General features: G+C 36.0%; 1 protein-coding gene across 7 annotated transcripts in view; it reads right to left on the reverse strand.

Annotated features, from left to right (window-relative positions):
* Positions 1-1,349: 1,349 nt before the first annotated feature.
* CENPE (centromere protein E) overlaps positions 1,350-16,571 on the reverse strand; it is a 76,575-nt gene continuing 61,353 nt past the window's right edge. For 4 of the 7 annotated variants that reach the window (XM_068543253.1, XM_068543252.1, XM_068543249.1 and 1 more), the window contains 6 exons: positions 15,602-15,787; positions 9,959-10,071; positions 8,424-8,521; positions 6,393-6,576; positions 4,472-4,758; positions 1,352-1,753 (listed from right to left, as the gene is read on the reverse strand). In XM_068543253.1, the coding sequence (XP_068399354.1) occupies positions 1,659-1,753; positions 4,472-4,758; positions 6,393-6,576; positions 8,424-8,521; positions 9,959-10,071; positions 15,602-15,787 (963 nt within the window). In that variant the 3' untranslated portion in view covers positions 1,352-1,658. Of the gene's footprint in view, positions 1,754-4,471; positions 4,759-6,392; positions 6,577-8,423; positions 8,522-9,958; positions 10,072-15,601; positions 15,788-16,571 lie in introns of all 7 variants that reach the window. The other 3 variants (XM_068543254.1, XM_068543250.1, XM_068543251.1) reach the window with 3 other exon arrangements.

Consider the following 16,571-nt stretch of genomic DNA (forward strand, 5'->3'; position numbering starts at 1 on the left):
AGTGGAAGACAGGTCATTTGAAATGATCCAGTCAGAGAAGCAAAAAGAAAGAAAAAAGTGAAGAGAGCCTAAGGTACTTATGGGACACTAGCAAGTAGACCAGAAGAAGAGAGACGGGGACAAATAGCTGATTTGAAGAAATCAATAATGGCCCCAAATTTCCCAAATCCAAGGAAGGAAATGGACATCCAAATTCAGAGAGTTAAGCAACATTCTGCTAGACTGGAAACCTGATGACTGATTATATTTTTAATGGTCTTTAAACTAGTTTTATTATTCAGGTGAACGTACCTACTAGACGTTGTAAAGAATCAAACCTGCAGTGCTGTTATAGTGTTCTGTTTGGGTAAGGGTGAAAAGGAGAAACAGGCCCGGGGGAGAAGATTATAGGAGGGGACACTTTCCCCTCAGCCCTAGTGAATTCCTGTGACAGTATGTTAAGATAAGGGAAAATATCCAATCCAGACTTTAGAATGATGGCTATGATGCAATTCATAATCTCTTCCTTTGAATAAATATTCTTACCAAAGAGCCAAGAATGCCTTGAAATCACTAACTCTGTTCTGAACCTTAAGCATCTTGCTGTTCTATGTGGTTTTTCAAAGTTATATGCTATAAAATATCAAATACTCTCTAAAACGTAGTTCATAACCTCTTGTAGGGTCAGAGACCCCTCTGGGAGTATGATAAAAGCAAGTATGGACCTTAGTACTCTAGAAAAATGAATCCACACACAAAAGTTAACATTAAATTTCAGAGGTTTTACAGCCTACATGAGGTCCACCTTAGAATGCCTTACGTTATCTGTGGGGACCCCAGGTTTAGAAAACTTTGATGGAAACTCTGGTTGCTGTTTCCCCATGTCTAAAGTGAAAGGGTAGAATAAATCTATGTGGTTCTTCCAGTTGGGAACAAATGTGCAATCGAGTACAAAGTCTAATAACAAACCAACCAATTTAGGGTGCTTGTATAGGGAGTGGGGTGGTTGGTAAAACACTGAAAAGTGAGAAAAAACTTTTGTAGCTTATTACAGCAAAAGGAAGATTAAAACTAGAAAATGAAGAGGTCGTATCACTTGCTATTCCTTAACAACCTAAGTGTGGAATGCATGTGTGTATTTTTAGAGCAAACTCCTGAAAGTCAACAAACCAGAAGAGAAGAGAGCCAAATATACCCTGAGTACCCCACCGAGAAACCATCAATTAATATTACATGGTGCTGTCATTCAGAACTAAGCAAACGTTTATTGAATGTTTAAGGAGTCTGTAATTTTGTTAATTAAATGATGTTTCATATTAATTTATGAATCATGCTTTGGAATTCTCTAAGTCATATGTGGATAACTTTACATTAATAAAAAAGTATACATTTTATGTATACATGGAAAGATTGGAAATTTCCTTCAATAACTTTATTCTTTACAAAACATATAAATAAATAAAACTATTCAACTTCTAAAGGATTACCACATTCAAGAAGAAGGTATTGCTATCACCATTCTAAATTACGGGAATGAATCCCGTTCCTTCACCTTCCAATTCTACCGGCAAAGTGAAAACAACTGAAATTAAGTTGGCCTGTGACATCATCGCCAGTGATAAACACAGGCATTTCCAAACATGGAACGCTGGGCCCCCAGAAAAGTGACAGAGAGGAATCTACTGAGTCTTGCACTCGGGCACATCTTTTCCAGAGGAGGCATGCCAAGGACCTGGCTGGGGATCCACAGTCTCTGCTCCAGCAATTTGTTCTTCTGAGAGGAAAAAAAAAAAAGAAAAAAAAATCAACAACAAAAGTAATCTTAGTAAAAACATACACAAATCCCAAATACAGCTAAAGTGAAAAGGATGTTTGGAGTAGAGATATAAGAAGAGATGTAAGAAGAATGAAACACAGCACTTAAACATGGTTCATTATTTTGCTTGTTAAAAAACTATATTTCACTTCAGCAGAGTTGAAGTGTTTTTTTTTTTTTAATAGATCTTTATTGGAGTATGATTGCTTCACAATAGTGTGGTAGTTTCAGAAGTTGAAGAAGTTTATTTCCCATTTTCTCATAAGATGAATTGTTAGAAAAACCATATTGTACATAAAACCAAGAAGTAATAAAGTCTTATTTGGAATTCATCAATTTGAGATTCAAAGTGAACCAAACACAGATTAACTCAGATTTCCTTTTGTCCTATTTTTTGGGAAAAAAAATGGTGAGCTGTACAAATACTATGTATTTTAAAGAATATTTAGCCATCTTTAAAAAGTTTTCTTTGAGCCTTTAAAAAGCACTTCAACTGCATCTTTGTTTATAAACAATATTTTCAAATTATTATATTCATGAAAGTAAATCTAGAATAACTGGTCTTGGAAATTATCTTAGGTGTTGAGATAATATAAATTTCCTTTTATAATTAAAATTTTTTTAGACTGATATTTTACTAATTCAAGCTGAGACTATGTTCTTTAATTCGGAATTGGTCAGTTTTTGATTTATATATCCCTCCAGACTACTCTTTTATTTTACTTAAAAGTTGTACCAGAGAGATCCACGTATTGATAAAAAGACTTAAGCATTTTTATTTGAGGTTGGATTACTTCATATTATGCACGTGCCTTTGGCACTGTCAGATAAAAATCAAAAGGTGATTATAAAACTTTATCAGTTTTTGAATAGACCCTTCTAAAATGGTGTGGTGTGTGTGTATACAGCAAAAGTTCCACGGAAGTGTTAGCTAATGGAATGTCCTCAAATGTTTGTTACATACTGTTCAATGAAGTGAATAGTTCAAAATTTTTTCCAAATTGCGTTGTTCCTTCCTGTATCTCTAACAGCACTGTCAGAGTGCTGACGTGATCCAATTCTGACGTGTAGTTGATGAGAACGGACTGATTCCTTCTTTGTCACAAAGTAGAGTTCTCATAAACCCTGGTAACCTTTGCTCAGAGCTTTAAATGATCTCTGGCAGCTGCCTCTCTTAATGTACAGTTTTGTTGCTTTAGGTTTCTACAAGTGCATAAAAGGGTGTTTCTGAGAGGCAGATACACTGTCACAAAGGGCTGTGGCCATACACACGTGGGCACATGATAAATGCTATGTGGTGAGAAAGACTGAGAAACGCCATATCACAGAGCTTCTCCTGACACGTTCCCCACCTCTGTGTATAGCACCTCCGCAGAGCTGGGGGCGATCCCTGACTCCACCCCAGGCCATCCGATCAGGCACCTAGCACTGCTCATTTTGCCCCCGAATCTCTCCCATCTGTCCACGTCTCTCCATCTCCATTGCACCTGCCCAGGTTCATGCTGTCACCCTTGCCCAGGCAACTGTCAAACTCTTGCTCCTATGATTTGTTGGTTACCTAACAGCTGAGGTAATGTTTTCAAAGTTTACAAGTCATCACGTTCCCCTGCTATTGTTTAAAGTCTTCCAACGGCTTCCTCTATATGCCTACAGGATCAAGTTTAAATTCCTTTACACTATCTACAAAGTCCTGCATGTCTGGCTCTGAGCTCTCTCTTTGGCTTCATTGACTACATCCACAGAAGCCTGTGTCCCTTGTGCTCTGGCCACAGCATATTTCCTTCAATCCTTCCCCTGACTGTGGTCTCTCCTACCCTGACTGCGGCTGTCACTGTTCCATCTGCCTGAAACGCTTTTCCCTCCCCTTTTTGTTAAGCTAACTCACATTAACCTCCTAGATCTCAGTTCCCTTTTTCAAGGAAGACTTCTGTAATATTTAAAAAACAACAAACTATTATAAGTCTCATAGCCTTTTGCACTCTAGAATTTTACCTTTTTTTGTCACTTGATTACTGTCTATACCTGTTAGACTGTAAGCTCTAAGAGGGCAGGGACCATATCTGGTTTTGCTTATTAATGTACCATTAGGGTCTAATATGTGACACAGAGTTGAAATAAAAAAATTCTGTTGATTAAATGAATAAGTAAATGATACAAGTCTATGATCTGGCTTGCGTAAAATGAATATAATCCTATAGGAAATACTGGCCTATTGAATTGATAAGAAAGTCTTTTTCAGTAAAACTGGTTTTGTTTATAAGGTAGTATCTTTATGTCCTTGGGACAGTTGCTTGTCCATTCCAGGGAAAAGCTGAGGGTTTAAGAGGCAAACTTCACTTGGGGTTGTTTTCTTGTATTTCTAAAGAAATAATATCTTATTTTCAGATTTGATTTGCTAAGCAATGGCTCACAAATAGAATTTTTACATACCAAAGGAAAGAAAAAAAAAAAAAGGCTTCACTTGGGGTAAAAAGTGACTACTGCACTTCAGAGCTGTGCTTTGGAGAAACTTTCTCCCACAGAAATAGCCATGAAGTCTGGGCACTGTGAGCCTGACCAACGCCATCCTCTCTTGTCTACACCTGCCCTGTGGGGACCACATATTAAAGAGAGGTTCCAACCGTTATCCGCCCCCCATCCCCGCCCCATTTCCAAGCAACCAGTATATTTACCTACCTGGGCAAAGGCCTAAACTTGAGTTATCAAAATAGTGAACTGGAGGAGGTACCGGCAAAGACTTTGATCGGCTATCAAAAAACCAGGATTTTGGCGATTCCTTTGGCACAGGATCTTGTAAATTCCGTTCCTTGCATTGAGATGACATATGTTGTCTCTTTTTAGAGGCTGTTCCAGTCACTTTAGGAGACTTTGGAGAATTCTCACAAGTTACTTCTTTGTGAGCCTCTCTTTTAAGGGTTCTCTCCTTCCACGTGTTGACCTCACTGGAAAGATGATGATTATTGCTTAAATGTGAGGGGTCAGGGCGGGGCGGGGGGGTAGAGGTGGAGAAAAAAGGAGACCATAAGACTGCAATTCCTGCAACGTACTCACGTTTAAGTTAAAAAAAAAATTGCTTTAAATTGTGGTAAAATATACATAACCTATAATTTACCATTTTATCATATTTATAGTTAAGTTTCAACCTAATGCTTCCTGTTTGGACCGTTTCCACAGTTCAGAAAATGAAATGAGGTCAGTATAATTTAAGTAATTGTAATAAACCTCCATAATCATGGAGTTTTGAAAAGAAAGCTCAGAGCATGACATCAGGTTTTTAAACAAATCAGTGATATCGTCCAGAGGTTTATCTGTTGATAATTTGGGGCCATAATTTGATAAATCAGCCTGGGTAGATGATTCTAATGTACCTTTGTTATTTTAAAAGAAATAATTCATGGTGCTTTTCTGGATTAGTTACAGTCTTGCTTCTCACGGGAAATGCCACCAGCGTTTATCCAGTTTCTCCAGAGAGAAACCTGGGCAACCATCCTAGGGGCCCTTCTCTCCTTTACGTGAGCCAAGTCTGTTGATACAACCTCATACTTATTTCTCAAATTCGTTTCCTTATTTTTATCTGCATTGGCACCGTTCCAGCCCATGCCAAAATTATCTTTTGCTTGGACAACAATAAACACATTCCTAAATTGGGGCCTCCTATACCGTGATGCTATCTGATCTCAGCAGGCCTTGGCTTAAAATCCTCCAGTGGAGTTAATCCTTCCATTACATTTAGGATACCACCCAAACGTCCTCCCAGTGACCTCTGGGGCCTGTGTAACCTGGACCAGTTACCTCTGGCATCTCATCTTGCACCTCACTGTCTCAGTCTCTATGCCCTGGCCACAGTGGATGTCTTTCAGTTCCACCAGCTGGTCACTCTTCCTGACTCAAAGCCTGTGCACCTGCTGTTCCCTCAGCCTAGAAGGCTTACCCACCTCTCCTTTCACCTGGCCTAATTTCTACTCATTTTTCACATCCAGTCTTAAGGATTAGTCTCTTGATCACCACCTCTCCCCATACTTAGATAAGGTTGGATCCCTCTGTAATATACCCTTTCATAATGTCCTATTTTTTGTTGTTGCTGTTTGCTTGATAGCACTCATTACAAAGGATTACTTATTTGTGGAATTATTTGTTTAATGCCTATTTTTCTCCTATTGTCTCATTGGTAGAGGTTAGCACAAGATTCTAGTCTTTGGTAGAAGCCAAATAATTAAATTTGTTAGAACTGTTTATAAAGTAAAACTAAGTAGGCTACGATAATGGACCTAAGGGGTTCCTCCTTGAGTAAGAGCCTAATTGACTTGGGTATATGGACTTGTGGTATATTTAAGCTGTTCCCTCAAAGATCTTTCTTTACTTCCTAGTTCTTGACTTAGTTAAAAATAGGTCAATTGATAGATAGCCAACATCTGAAATGGTGCTAACATATTCTTATGACTTTTAAAAAAGACATATTTTATGAAACTTAAAAATTACTTTCTCCGTATGTGTGAAGGATTGCCAACTGCAAAAGCTAGTTATGTATGTGTCTATATCATCCTCCCCGACATGTAAGACGTAAGTATAATTTCTATATCGTGTGAGCAGATCTTACCTTAACAGCTCATTCTTTTGCTTTATTAGCTGTTCATTTTGCTGCTTTAACTTGGAAACTTCCTTTTCCAGCCGTATATACTCACTCTTCAGGATAAGAGCTTTCGTGCTTTGTACAATGCCACTGCCACCTCCACAGGTGAAGGGTTTATTTGAAGGCTGAGGATCAGCGTGTTCTGATACCACTGTGGGAGGCAAAAATACAGACAGGTGATAATTTTAGTAGTTCCAAATAAAGAAATAAAGAAAACATTATGAAAGGTAGTAAGTCACTATAAAAACCAACGCACCACCATCTCCCTGGAAGTCATCCTTGCCCACCTCCTTCTCCCTTAACCTCACACGGCTATTTGGTCATCAATTCTAAACAGCTCTCGAATCCTCCTGCTTCTCTCCACCCACCAATTCCACTCTCATAATCCTGCGGAGATCGTTCACCATCACTGTAGTAGTAACAATCCTCCCCAGAGCTGTTCTCCATTGATCTATCTTCTATAGCAGTAGAATCACCTGGCGGGCTTCTTCCTACAGTGTGTGTGGGGTCCACCCCCGTCATTCAGCGCATCACAAGTATTCAACACATACCTGTTCACTACATAAACCTTAGAATGATACTGGAGCATATATTATTAAGTATTCTACACTGTGTGTGTAAAAGTAATATAAGGAACTGTTCCGTAAATTTTAGATAAAACTGCATACAAATGTGAGGTGCTTATGAAATAGAATAATCCACTGGGTCACTGACGATTTATAAAAGGGGGGTAAGGTGTGTGTGGGGAAGATACTCAATGTCCATTTCCTTTTGAATTATTCTGAATTCAGGGACAATATGTACCTGAAAGTCACTTACAAATCAAGAGTAATTATCCTGACCCTTCTGTAACAACAAGGAATCCTCAGTTCTATTTTTATCCCTTAAAGTTTTCCAGATAGGAGCTGTGATCATCTTTAACACTATCTCTAATTCTTTTTTTTAAATGAGTGGACAATAATACACATAAATATCATCTTACATTTGCTTGACCTTTAGAATTTTCAGTGTGCTTGCACACACAACTTTTAGTTTGATCCTTATTATATACATTGTTCAATGCTTGTCTTACTATACAAAGCATTTTCTCTTTTCAAATGAAATATAAGAGATAGAAATACAAAAAAAGGTATAGTTTGAGAGATATATATGCAGAAATTTGATCATTAAACTTAAAGACTGTTCCTAAGATAAATTTCAAAAAGTTTGCAAGTATGCATCAACTCTATATTTTCAGTATTAAGGACAAGTAGGATAATATTTAGTTATCTTTACTGTGAACTGATAATATTTTTACTGTGCACATGGTTACAATCTATTAAGACATATGCTTGTATTTTTATTGGGAAGTGTACTTCTACCCTGATAGTTAAGTCATTCTTTTGCAGTGCTGAAGATATCTTCACTAATAGGTAAAGATCTGATTATGCAAAAGTAAAATTTGTATTTTCTAAAAATCTATAATGGATAGACAGTTAAGATTACAGTAAACTAAGGAGATGTCACAGGATAAATATGAGCCCAATTAATTCATTTTAAAAATAGTTTTTTCTTGGGGCTTCCCTGGTGGCACAGTGGTTAAGAATCTGCCTGCCAATGCAGGAGACACGGGTTCGAGACCTGGTCTGGGAAGATCCCACATGCCGCGGAGCAACTAAGCCTGTGCACCACAACTACTGAGCCTGCGCTCTAGAGCCTGTGAGCCACAGCTACTGAGCCCACGTGCCACAACTACTGAAGCCCGCGCGCCTAGAGCCCGTGCCCCACAACAAGAGAAACCACTGCAATGAGAAGCCCGCGCACTGCAATCAGAGAAAAACCCCCATGCTGCTGCAACAAAGACCCAATGCAGCCAAAAAAATAAAAATAGTTCTTTCTAAATCAGTGATTAACTTAGCTTTATTTTTGACTATCATACCTGTAATAGCAGTCTTCAAAATATGTAAGTGTATTGAAGTAAAATGGAAAGATCGGGAAATATCAGCATTTTCTACTTACTTGAGGTATCTTGGGCCTGTTGATTTCTTCTAAGATTTTCTCTCAATAGCCTTATAACTTCTTTTTGATATTCCACAGTGGTTTTTGTCGAAGCGATTCTATTAAGAATAACAGAAATATGTAAAAGCCCAGAAACTAATTTTTAATGAAGGAATAAACACAACTGCTGTCAAGAATTTTCTAATAAGACACATCACATCAACACAATGTCCTGGTAGCAGTAGATGAGCCCTCATGATACCCTCCTGGTATCATGCACCTCACAGCTATAACACCACCAAATTGGAAGTATTCTGTTTGGTTGCAGCAGCAATTGTTTTTAACATTGAGAAATCAATTCTTTTTAAATTTCTGGAAGCCCAATAGCTATTAATCGGATAGTGTGTAAAATTATATCTGGGGGCACCATAAAATAAATAATTGGTCTGTTACCATGAGGTCCTAGAAATACCTTGAAGGTACAACAATTACCAGAGCATGAAAGCAAAAAGCAGCTTCCTTTCTACATTGTCAGGAAAGCAAACCCTGGCTGCAGCTCTGGTCTAAGGTGATACAGTCAAAGGTCAAATTCTACTCATTGTTCCCTCCTAGAGAAATTTTGTGAACTGTTTGCTTAAGCATTAATCAGCAATGATAAATCAGCAATGATACTCTGCTTTTCTTCGAGGCTGACAGTATCTGCCCATTCTATTCTATAAGTAAAATTGCTTTTTATAATGAAGATCTTAATAGACCTAAGTTTCACTTCTTATCACCGGAAGCCTGGTTAGAACGAATGAAGATTTAGAGTGCTACATTTTAGGCAAAATTAGATATCATCATTAGATATTTATTAAAGATTTATAGGAAGAATTAAAAGTGTTAGGAACCAGAAGGGATCTTAAAAAATCCTTTAATATAAACCTATCCTTTTATTGATTATGAATGTGAGGCCCAGAGAGATTAAACAGCTTGTGTAAGGTGATATATTCATTAGAGGCAACATATTTCTAATTTAGTTTCCCTGACACTGGCTAATGTTCTTTTCATTATGCTATACCACAAAGAACTTGAGGCATGCTATTACGTATGTAGTACTATATATAAATAAATCAATAAAAAGAGGATATGCTCTTGGGCATTAGGTATTATAATTTAAAAGGAAATACAACTTTTTCATAAAAACACGATGGGAAGAACAAATAAAATTAAGAGAACCAACAGAGACCTTAGTCAAATGCTAAATACACCACAGGTTCTTAACATTTACTCTCAAGCATAAAAAGGATATTTTAAAGCTATTTATATATGATTGAGCAAGAAGCATCCAAAGACATAGTGTGTTAGTAATCAGAATTGTGCTTATTTTAAAAACTTTGCATATGTAATGAGAATTTAATAGATTTAAAATCTGTGAATCTTTGTATTTATATTTTTAAAAAGCAATAAAAATATTTTCATATATTTTAAAAAGTTAACTAATGCAAAGAAATTTATATAGTTTTGAAAGGAAATTTAAGCTTTTAAAGTCATGTTCAATTAAGGCAAAGACATACTCCTTTTCAAACTCCTTGGCATTTTTCATCTTCTCTAGGTCTATTTTCACCAGCTTCATTTTGAGCTCTTCAATTTCTTCTTTATAGGGCTTAGCTCCTAAAGCAACTTTGTCCTAAATTTTTTAGAGAAAAGAAAAATAAAATAATTTTAGAGCAGTTCTGAAGAGTTGTTAACTGCCTTGATCTGGTAGAAACATTTTAAAACAGCAATCTTCAAATATATGAAAAGCAGGGAAGGCACAAATTTTAACACTGAAATGAATAACAAATAGATATACGATGTGAAGTATAACTTGAAGCTCTTGGAAGCTAATACGTACTTAGAAAACATATGACTTTTGTTTCTTAAAACAATTTTTTTCCCAATTTAAAAACAATCTACCTAAACAAGTGAAACAAAGGTTGAAAACAATGAAATGGGCAGACGAAGGTTAATCAGGAAAATGAAAGAAAAAAATGTCAGAACAGCAATATAAATATCAAACTAGAACTGAATTTAAGGCACAAAGTATTATGTAGCATTGTTGAGGATATTTTGTAGTCAAAGATGGTTCAATCCAGTGATATATCTACTTTCTACTCAGAGAAATAAAAATCCATATATAAATCTTTTTTTTTTAATGAATAGATTTCATTTTCAAAGTAATTTTAGGCTTATGGAAAAATTGAGCAGAGAGTACACAGAGTTCCCATATACTGTGCCCTCCCCCTGCCCCAACTCTCCTGTTGTAACATAACATATTAATGTGGTATATTTGTTACAAATGATGAGCCAATATTGATACAATACTATTAACTAAAGTTCATAGTTTACATTAGGGTTTATTGTTTGTATTGTATATTCTATGGGTTTTAACACTTGTATAATGACGTGTGTTCATCATTACTCTATCAGAATAGTTTCACTGCCCTAAAAACCCCCCGCACTCCACCTATCCATTCTTCCTCCCTCCCTCCCCTTAAACTGTTGGCAATTACTGATCTTTTTACTGTTTCCCTAGTTTTGCCTTTTCCAGAATGTCATATGGCTGGAATCATCCAGTATGTAGCCTTTTCGGATTGGTTTATTTTAATTAACAATACGCATTTAAGATTCCTCCACGTCTTTCTGTGGCTTGAGAGCTCACTTTTTATTACTGCTGAATAAATTGCTCTTTTTATTGCTGTACCACAGCCACACAGTGGAATACTATTAGATATTGAATACAAAAATAAACCCATCAAAATAGGAACCCAGAGAGCTCTCTATTCCTCTAGGCTTTCCCACTCCAACCCCCATAAAAACATCTGTACACACACGATGACTAGCAAAGACTAAAAAGATGCAAAGCTTCTAAAAATGACAGATGCTCAGCTTAAGGAGATTGATGACTGGGTCAGAGGAACCCACTGTTTGCTCAGTCAGAGCACCAGTTCACTACCCAGGCCTTCTGGACCAGATGCTGATATCAGGGACTCCCTGGGCGTGTGTCTGGCTGAAGTGGTGTCAGTTTCCTAAGAAACTGCCAAACTTTCCTGCAAAGTAGCTGTGCTATTTGCATTCTGCCATGATGACTGAGCGTTCCTCTTGCTCCACATCCTCACCAGCATCAAGCGTTGTCAGTGTTTTGAATTTTGGCTGTTACGGTATTTTGAGATACCATAGTGTGTAGTGTTATTCTTGTCATTTTGATTTTCAATTCTGTAATGACATGATGTTGAGCCTCTTTTCTTATGTTTATTTGCCATGTGTCTGTCTTCTTTGGTGGGGTGTCTATTCAGATTTGTGGCCTGTTTTTTAATCAGGTTGTTTGTTCTCTTATTATAGTTAGTTTTAAGAGTTCTTTGTATATTCTGGATAACAGTCCTTTATCAGATATGTTTTGCAAACGTTTTTCTCCCAATCTATGGTTTGCCTTTCACAGGGCAAATGTTTTTAATTTAAATGAAGTCCAACTTATCAATTTTTTCTTTCACGGATCGTGTTCTTGGTGTCGTGCCTAAAAAAGTCATCGCCAAACCCAAGGTCAGCTAGTTTTTCTCCTATCTCATCTTCTAGGAGTTTCCTAGTTCTGTGTTTTATATTTAGGTTTATGATCAATTGAGTTAATTTTTGTGAAAGGTGTAAGGTCTGTGTCAAGCCTTGTTTTTTCGCTTGTGAATGTGCAATTGGTCCAGCACCATTAGTTGATAAGATTATCCTTTTCCACTGAACCACTGAATTGCCTTTGCTCTTTTGTCAAAGATCAGTTGACTATGTTGGTGTGGGTCTATTTCTGTGCCCTCTATTCTAGTCCATTGATCTATTTGTCTATATACTGTTTTAAAAATTCAAAGAACTCCAAAAACAATTATCCATTTATGATATCAAAAATTTTTTTAATATATTCTATAAGTGTAGAAGTTACAGTAACTTTTTACCACAATATAATGAAATAAATTAGTCATATATAACATTGTTTAAAATAATTCTTACATAAAAAAAAAATCAAAATTGGAAATACTGCCTTAGAAATGAAAGACAATAAGAATTCCATATTTCAAACGTTTGGCATGTGATGAAAGCTGAACTCAAGACATACCAATCACCTCAAATAGTTTTTCTAATAAACTGAAAATACAATTTTTAGTTAACATGATCTACTTATCATCTATATTTTAGATGGATTCTGTTATGAAATTTTCCTTGTTCTACCAGAAAAAGAATTCCTTTGAGAGTATGAATTAAATTACATCAAATTTAGAAATTAATTTGGGAAAAACTGATGGATGTACAGTATTAAGGTTCCAAAACAGGAAACTGCAAGTTTCAAATCTTAAACCACACGTTCTCCTATATTACTCTTTGAAGTTTTGTTGTTCCTTTCTTATGTGTTTTCCTCATCTTTTGTTTAGTCTTCAAACACTTTATTTTAGATTCTGTGGCCATTATAAGATTTTTTTTCCTGTTGTGTAGGATGTCCATAAAGTTCTAGTGCAGTTTAAATTTTTAACAAATTCACTGCTATTTGACATAAACAATTTGTAAAGATACAACAGAGGGAAAATATAAAGATTTAAATGAAATTGTTAATGATTCATTTGTTCAAACTACTTTCTTCCATATTCCATTAATAAACCCTACATTATATTGGATAGGTATTTTCAAATAGTGGTAAATAGTTTTTAATTTTTTTATTATGCCAACTCTTGAGTTACATGCAAGAGACTGCATTTTATAGAATATTTATATAATACACAGAAACAAATTTTTCAAAAATTCAAACTGTACAAAGATTTTTATGGATACCCTGTATTTTGCTTTCTTTCCCCAAGGGTGCTGTACAAGACCCCCCAGACCCCGCTATATTATCTAAATGGTTACTTCTGGTATGCAGGAAAGATACTTGTCTCTCCATAATATAGGTATCAATCTATACTGAATGTGAAGTTTGCTGCTCACTCCCTCTTTCTTTATGCCCTTTCTTCACTTATATGAGGAAATTAGAACCACTCTCTCTTGCCCCCCACCTGCCCCTCTTTCTCTTTTACTCACGCCTGCTCCATCTCAGTGTCTTTTAGTTACTCCACATCTCTTCTCCATATGTTCATGCTCCCATCTAGTCTCATGACTTTTATATGCTGACAATTCCCCAAACTTACACCTCAAGTTTAGATCTCTCTCTCTCTCTCTCAGAGTCACATATCCAACTGCCTAAGACATATCTCAGCTTGGGTGTCCCCAGTAGGCATTTCAAATTCAACGTGCTCAAAACTGAACTCTGAGTCTGCTCCCATGTTTTCAAACTTGCTCTTCTGGCAGTCTTTTCTATCTCCATAAATGGCAAGTCCTTCTTCCAGTTGCTCAGGCCAAAAACTAGGGAAATCATCTCTGACTCCAAGAAATATGAGAGGAAGAGATGTGTGCCACTTCTGGGCCAGAGCCTTTGAGAGTAGAGATTTTATAGCTTCTCCATCTTGTCCCTTTCCTGTGAGCCCAAGCATGGACAGCTTACAACCTGGCTTTAACCACTAAGATGAAAACAGCACCCAAGGGCGTGGCAGAGAAACAAGATGGGAGAGATGTGGGCCTCTGATTGATCATGTGGAATGAAGCCATCCCCCAACCTGGAACTCAGGCTTTTATATGAGTTAGAGAAATAACCTTCCATCTTATTTGAGCCATTGCATTTTTGGTTCCTTTGCTGTAGCAGCTAGCATGTCACACTAACGCACCCTTCTGTATTCTATCTTCAAAGGGCAATTTAAAAAAAATTAAGTAAGACCATAATATCCTTTAGCCAAAATCCTCTGATGATTTCCCATCTCACCCAGAATAAAAACCAAAGTAGTCTGCAAGACCCTTTATGAGTTGATTCTCTGCTACTTCTCACCTTATTTCCCACCTCTATTCTCTTGCTCACTCTGCTCAGGAGACAATGGCTTTCTTGTGGTTTCTTAAACATGTCTAGACTGTTTCTGTGTTGAAGCCTTTGTGTTTGCTATTTCCTTTGCCTAGAAGGTCCTTTCCCTACCACATCACTCACCCCATCACTTCATGCCACCTTAAAGGTGTGGCTCTCCTCAATGCCCTTTATAAAGTCACATCTCTTTCCCTTATACCCCAACTCTCACTCAGTATCCATGTACCCTTGTCTGGCTTAATTTTTTTCCATTGCACTTTTCACCATTTGACACACATATATACTTCATTATTTTCTGTCTTCCTGAACAAGAACATAAACTCCTTGAAGGAAGGGAGAAACTTCTATTTTTTTTTCCCCATTGCTGTATACATGGCATCTAGAACAATGACCAACACACAGCAGGTACCCAAAAATATTTGTTGAAAGAATAAAAATGTGGTCATTTAATTATTTGAAATATTCAAAAATTACTATCAAAAATTCTAAAGCCTCACAGTTGATTTTCTTGGTTTTTAGCTATACCAACAATTGCTGAAAAACAAAACTGAGATTATTTTCTCTTGCCTCTCTGTTTCATGTTTCACTGAATGAACCTGAATTTTTAGAACAATGTTAAATAACGGAAAGAACAGACATCCTTGACTTATTCCTAATTTTAACTGCAATGAAGAGACACTGGAGCAGGAATAGCACAAATACTTATTAGGGCTGGACTCAAGTAGCAGAAGTGTGAGAATTGTCTGGGCTAAAACAAAAGGGAGTGGTAAGGATATGATGAATGAGGGTGCAAACTGTGTAATGGCATTCATGGTCAAAAAGATTTATACTACTGCTCTTTATAAAGAAAATAGGTCAGAGTCAGCCGAAAGGCTGGGACTCAATAACAAGGGATTAAGCAGAAGAAAAGAGAATTTTAAAATGCACTTATCTAATAAAGAATGTTAAATATTTAGATAGGAAGCCTTTTTTTGAAAAATAAAAAAATATACATTTTAAACTATAAAGAATAATATTTATATCTCTTAAAAATAATTTTTCTAGGAAGATAAAAATCATTATCTTGAATGAAAATATACTCCTGCATTTCATTTCTAAGTTGTCACTTGTTTTTTAAAAGTTTGAGTACTGAACTTCAGATATTCATAGATAATAGGAAGTTGAAGTAAAAGTTGAGTCCTAGATTATCTGTCAAATTCAACAGTAAAAGAAAATAAAAAAACCAAACCCTTTTATTTATAAAATGAGTTTGTTAAATTACCTGAAGTACTTGGATCATTTCTTTTGCTTTTTCAAGGCAATCATTTGATTCATTAACTTGCCCTTGAAGTTTTGCTATTATGTCATTAGTCATCTCAAGTTCTTTCTGCATCTTTATAATCTTGCCTTCCTTATGCATAGCGCTTTCTTTAGCTTCATGGAGTGACATTTCCAGCTCTTGAGTTTTCTATTAGAAAAAGTACACATGTTTAAGGTCTGCCATATAGACAGAGTCATAGTATATAAGTTTAAGACAAAAATAATCATATATAGGAATTAATTTTCACAGATTTCACTAACAAAGGATAGAAAAGAAGAGAAGCCAATGTCACTCAATTTACACATGTATTTTTTTTTATTTATAAGCTGATGTCTTTTGGATTAAAAAATGCCCACATTTTACATTATAAGGTTTAGCATTTATTTACTAGATAGCATGGTGCCAAGCATATTAAATAGGTACTCACATTTTAAATTAACACCACTTAGAGAAAGCACATTTGATAATTAGCTCTTTAAAGTAATACATGCCTTTTCCTTTATTTTTATTACCTACTTTTTAACTTGAAAAATACAAGCATATGGAAAAATTCAGAGGCATTTGATGAAGAGTAAGTTTCCCCACCTCAGAACCCTAGCTGACCCTGAATGAAGCAATGACTAAACTCTTTCAGGTGTATCCTTCCAGAAGTTTTCTATGTGTATCTAAGCGTAAGTGAATATTCAGTTCATAAAAACAGTCATACACACAGTAGGAAATAAATATATAGTTACTAAATATATAGTATACTAAATATATAGTTCTGCATTTAAAAAAAAATCTAATAATATATTTTCCAGATCTTTCCATTATCGATACACATAGATCTCTCATATTTGTTTTCATGGATACATACATCCTGCTTCACGGAGATCATCCACTAATGAACACTTAGGTTATTTCCAGTTTTCTCCAAGTACAAAAATACTGG

Source organism: Eschrichtius robustus, chromosome 4 (assembly GCF_028021215.1).
Source record: "Eschrichtius robustus isolate mEscRob2 chromosome 4, mEscRob2.pri, whole genome shotgun sequence".
In the NCBI taxonomy this organism is placed as follows: domain Eukaryota; kingdom Metazoa; phylum Chordata; class Mammalia; order Artiodactyla; family Eschrichtiidae; genus Eschrichtius; species Eschrichtius robustus.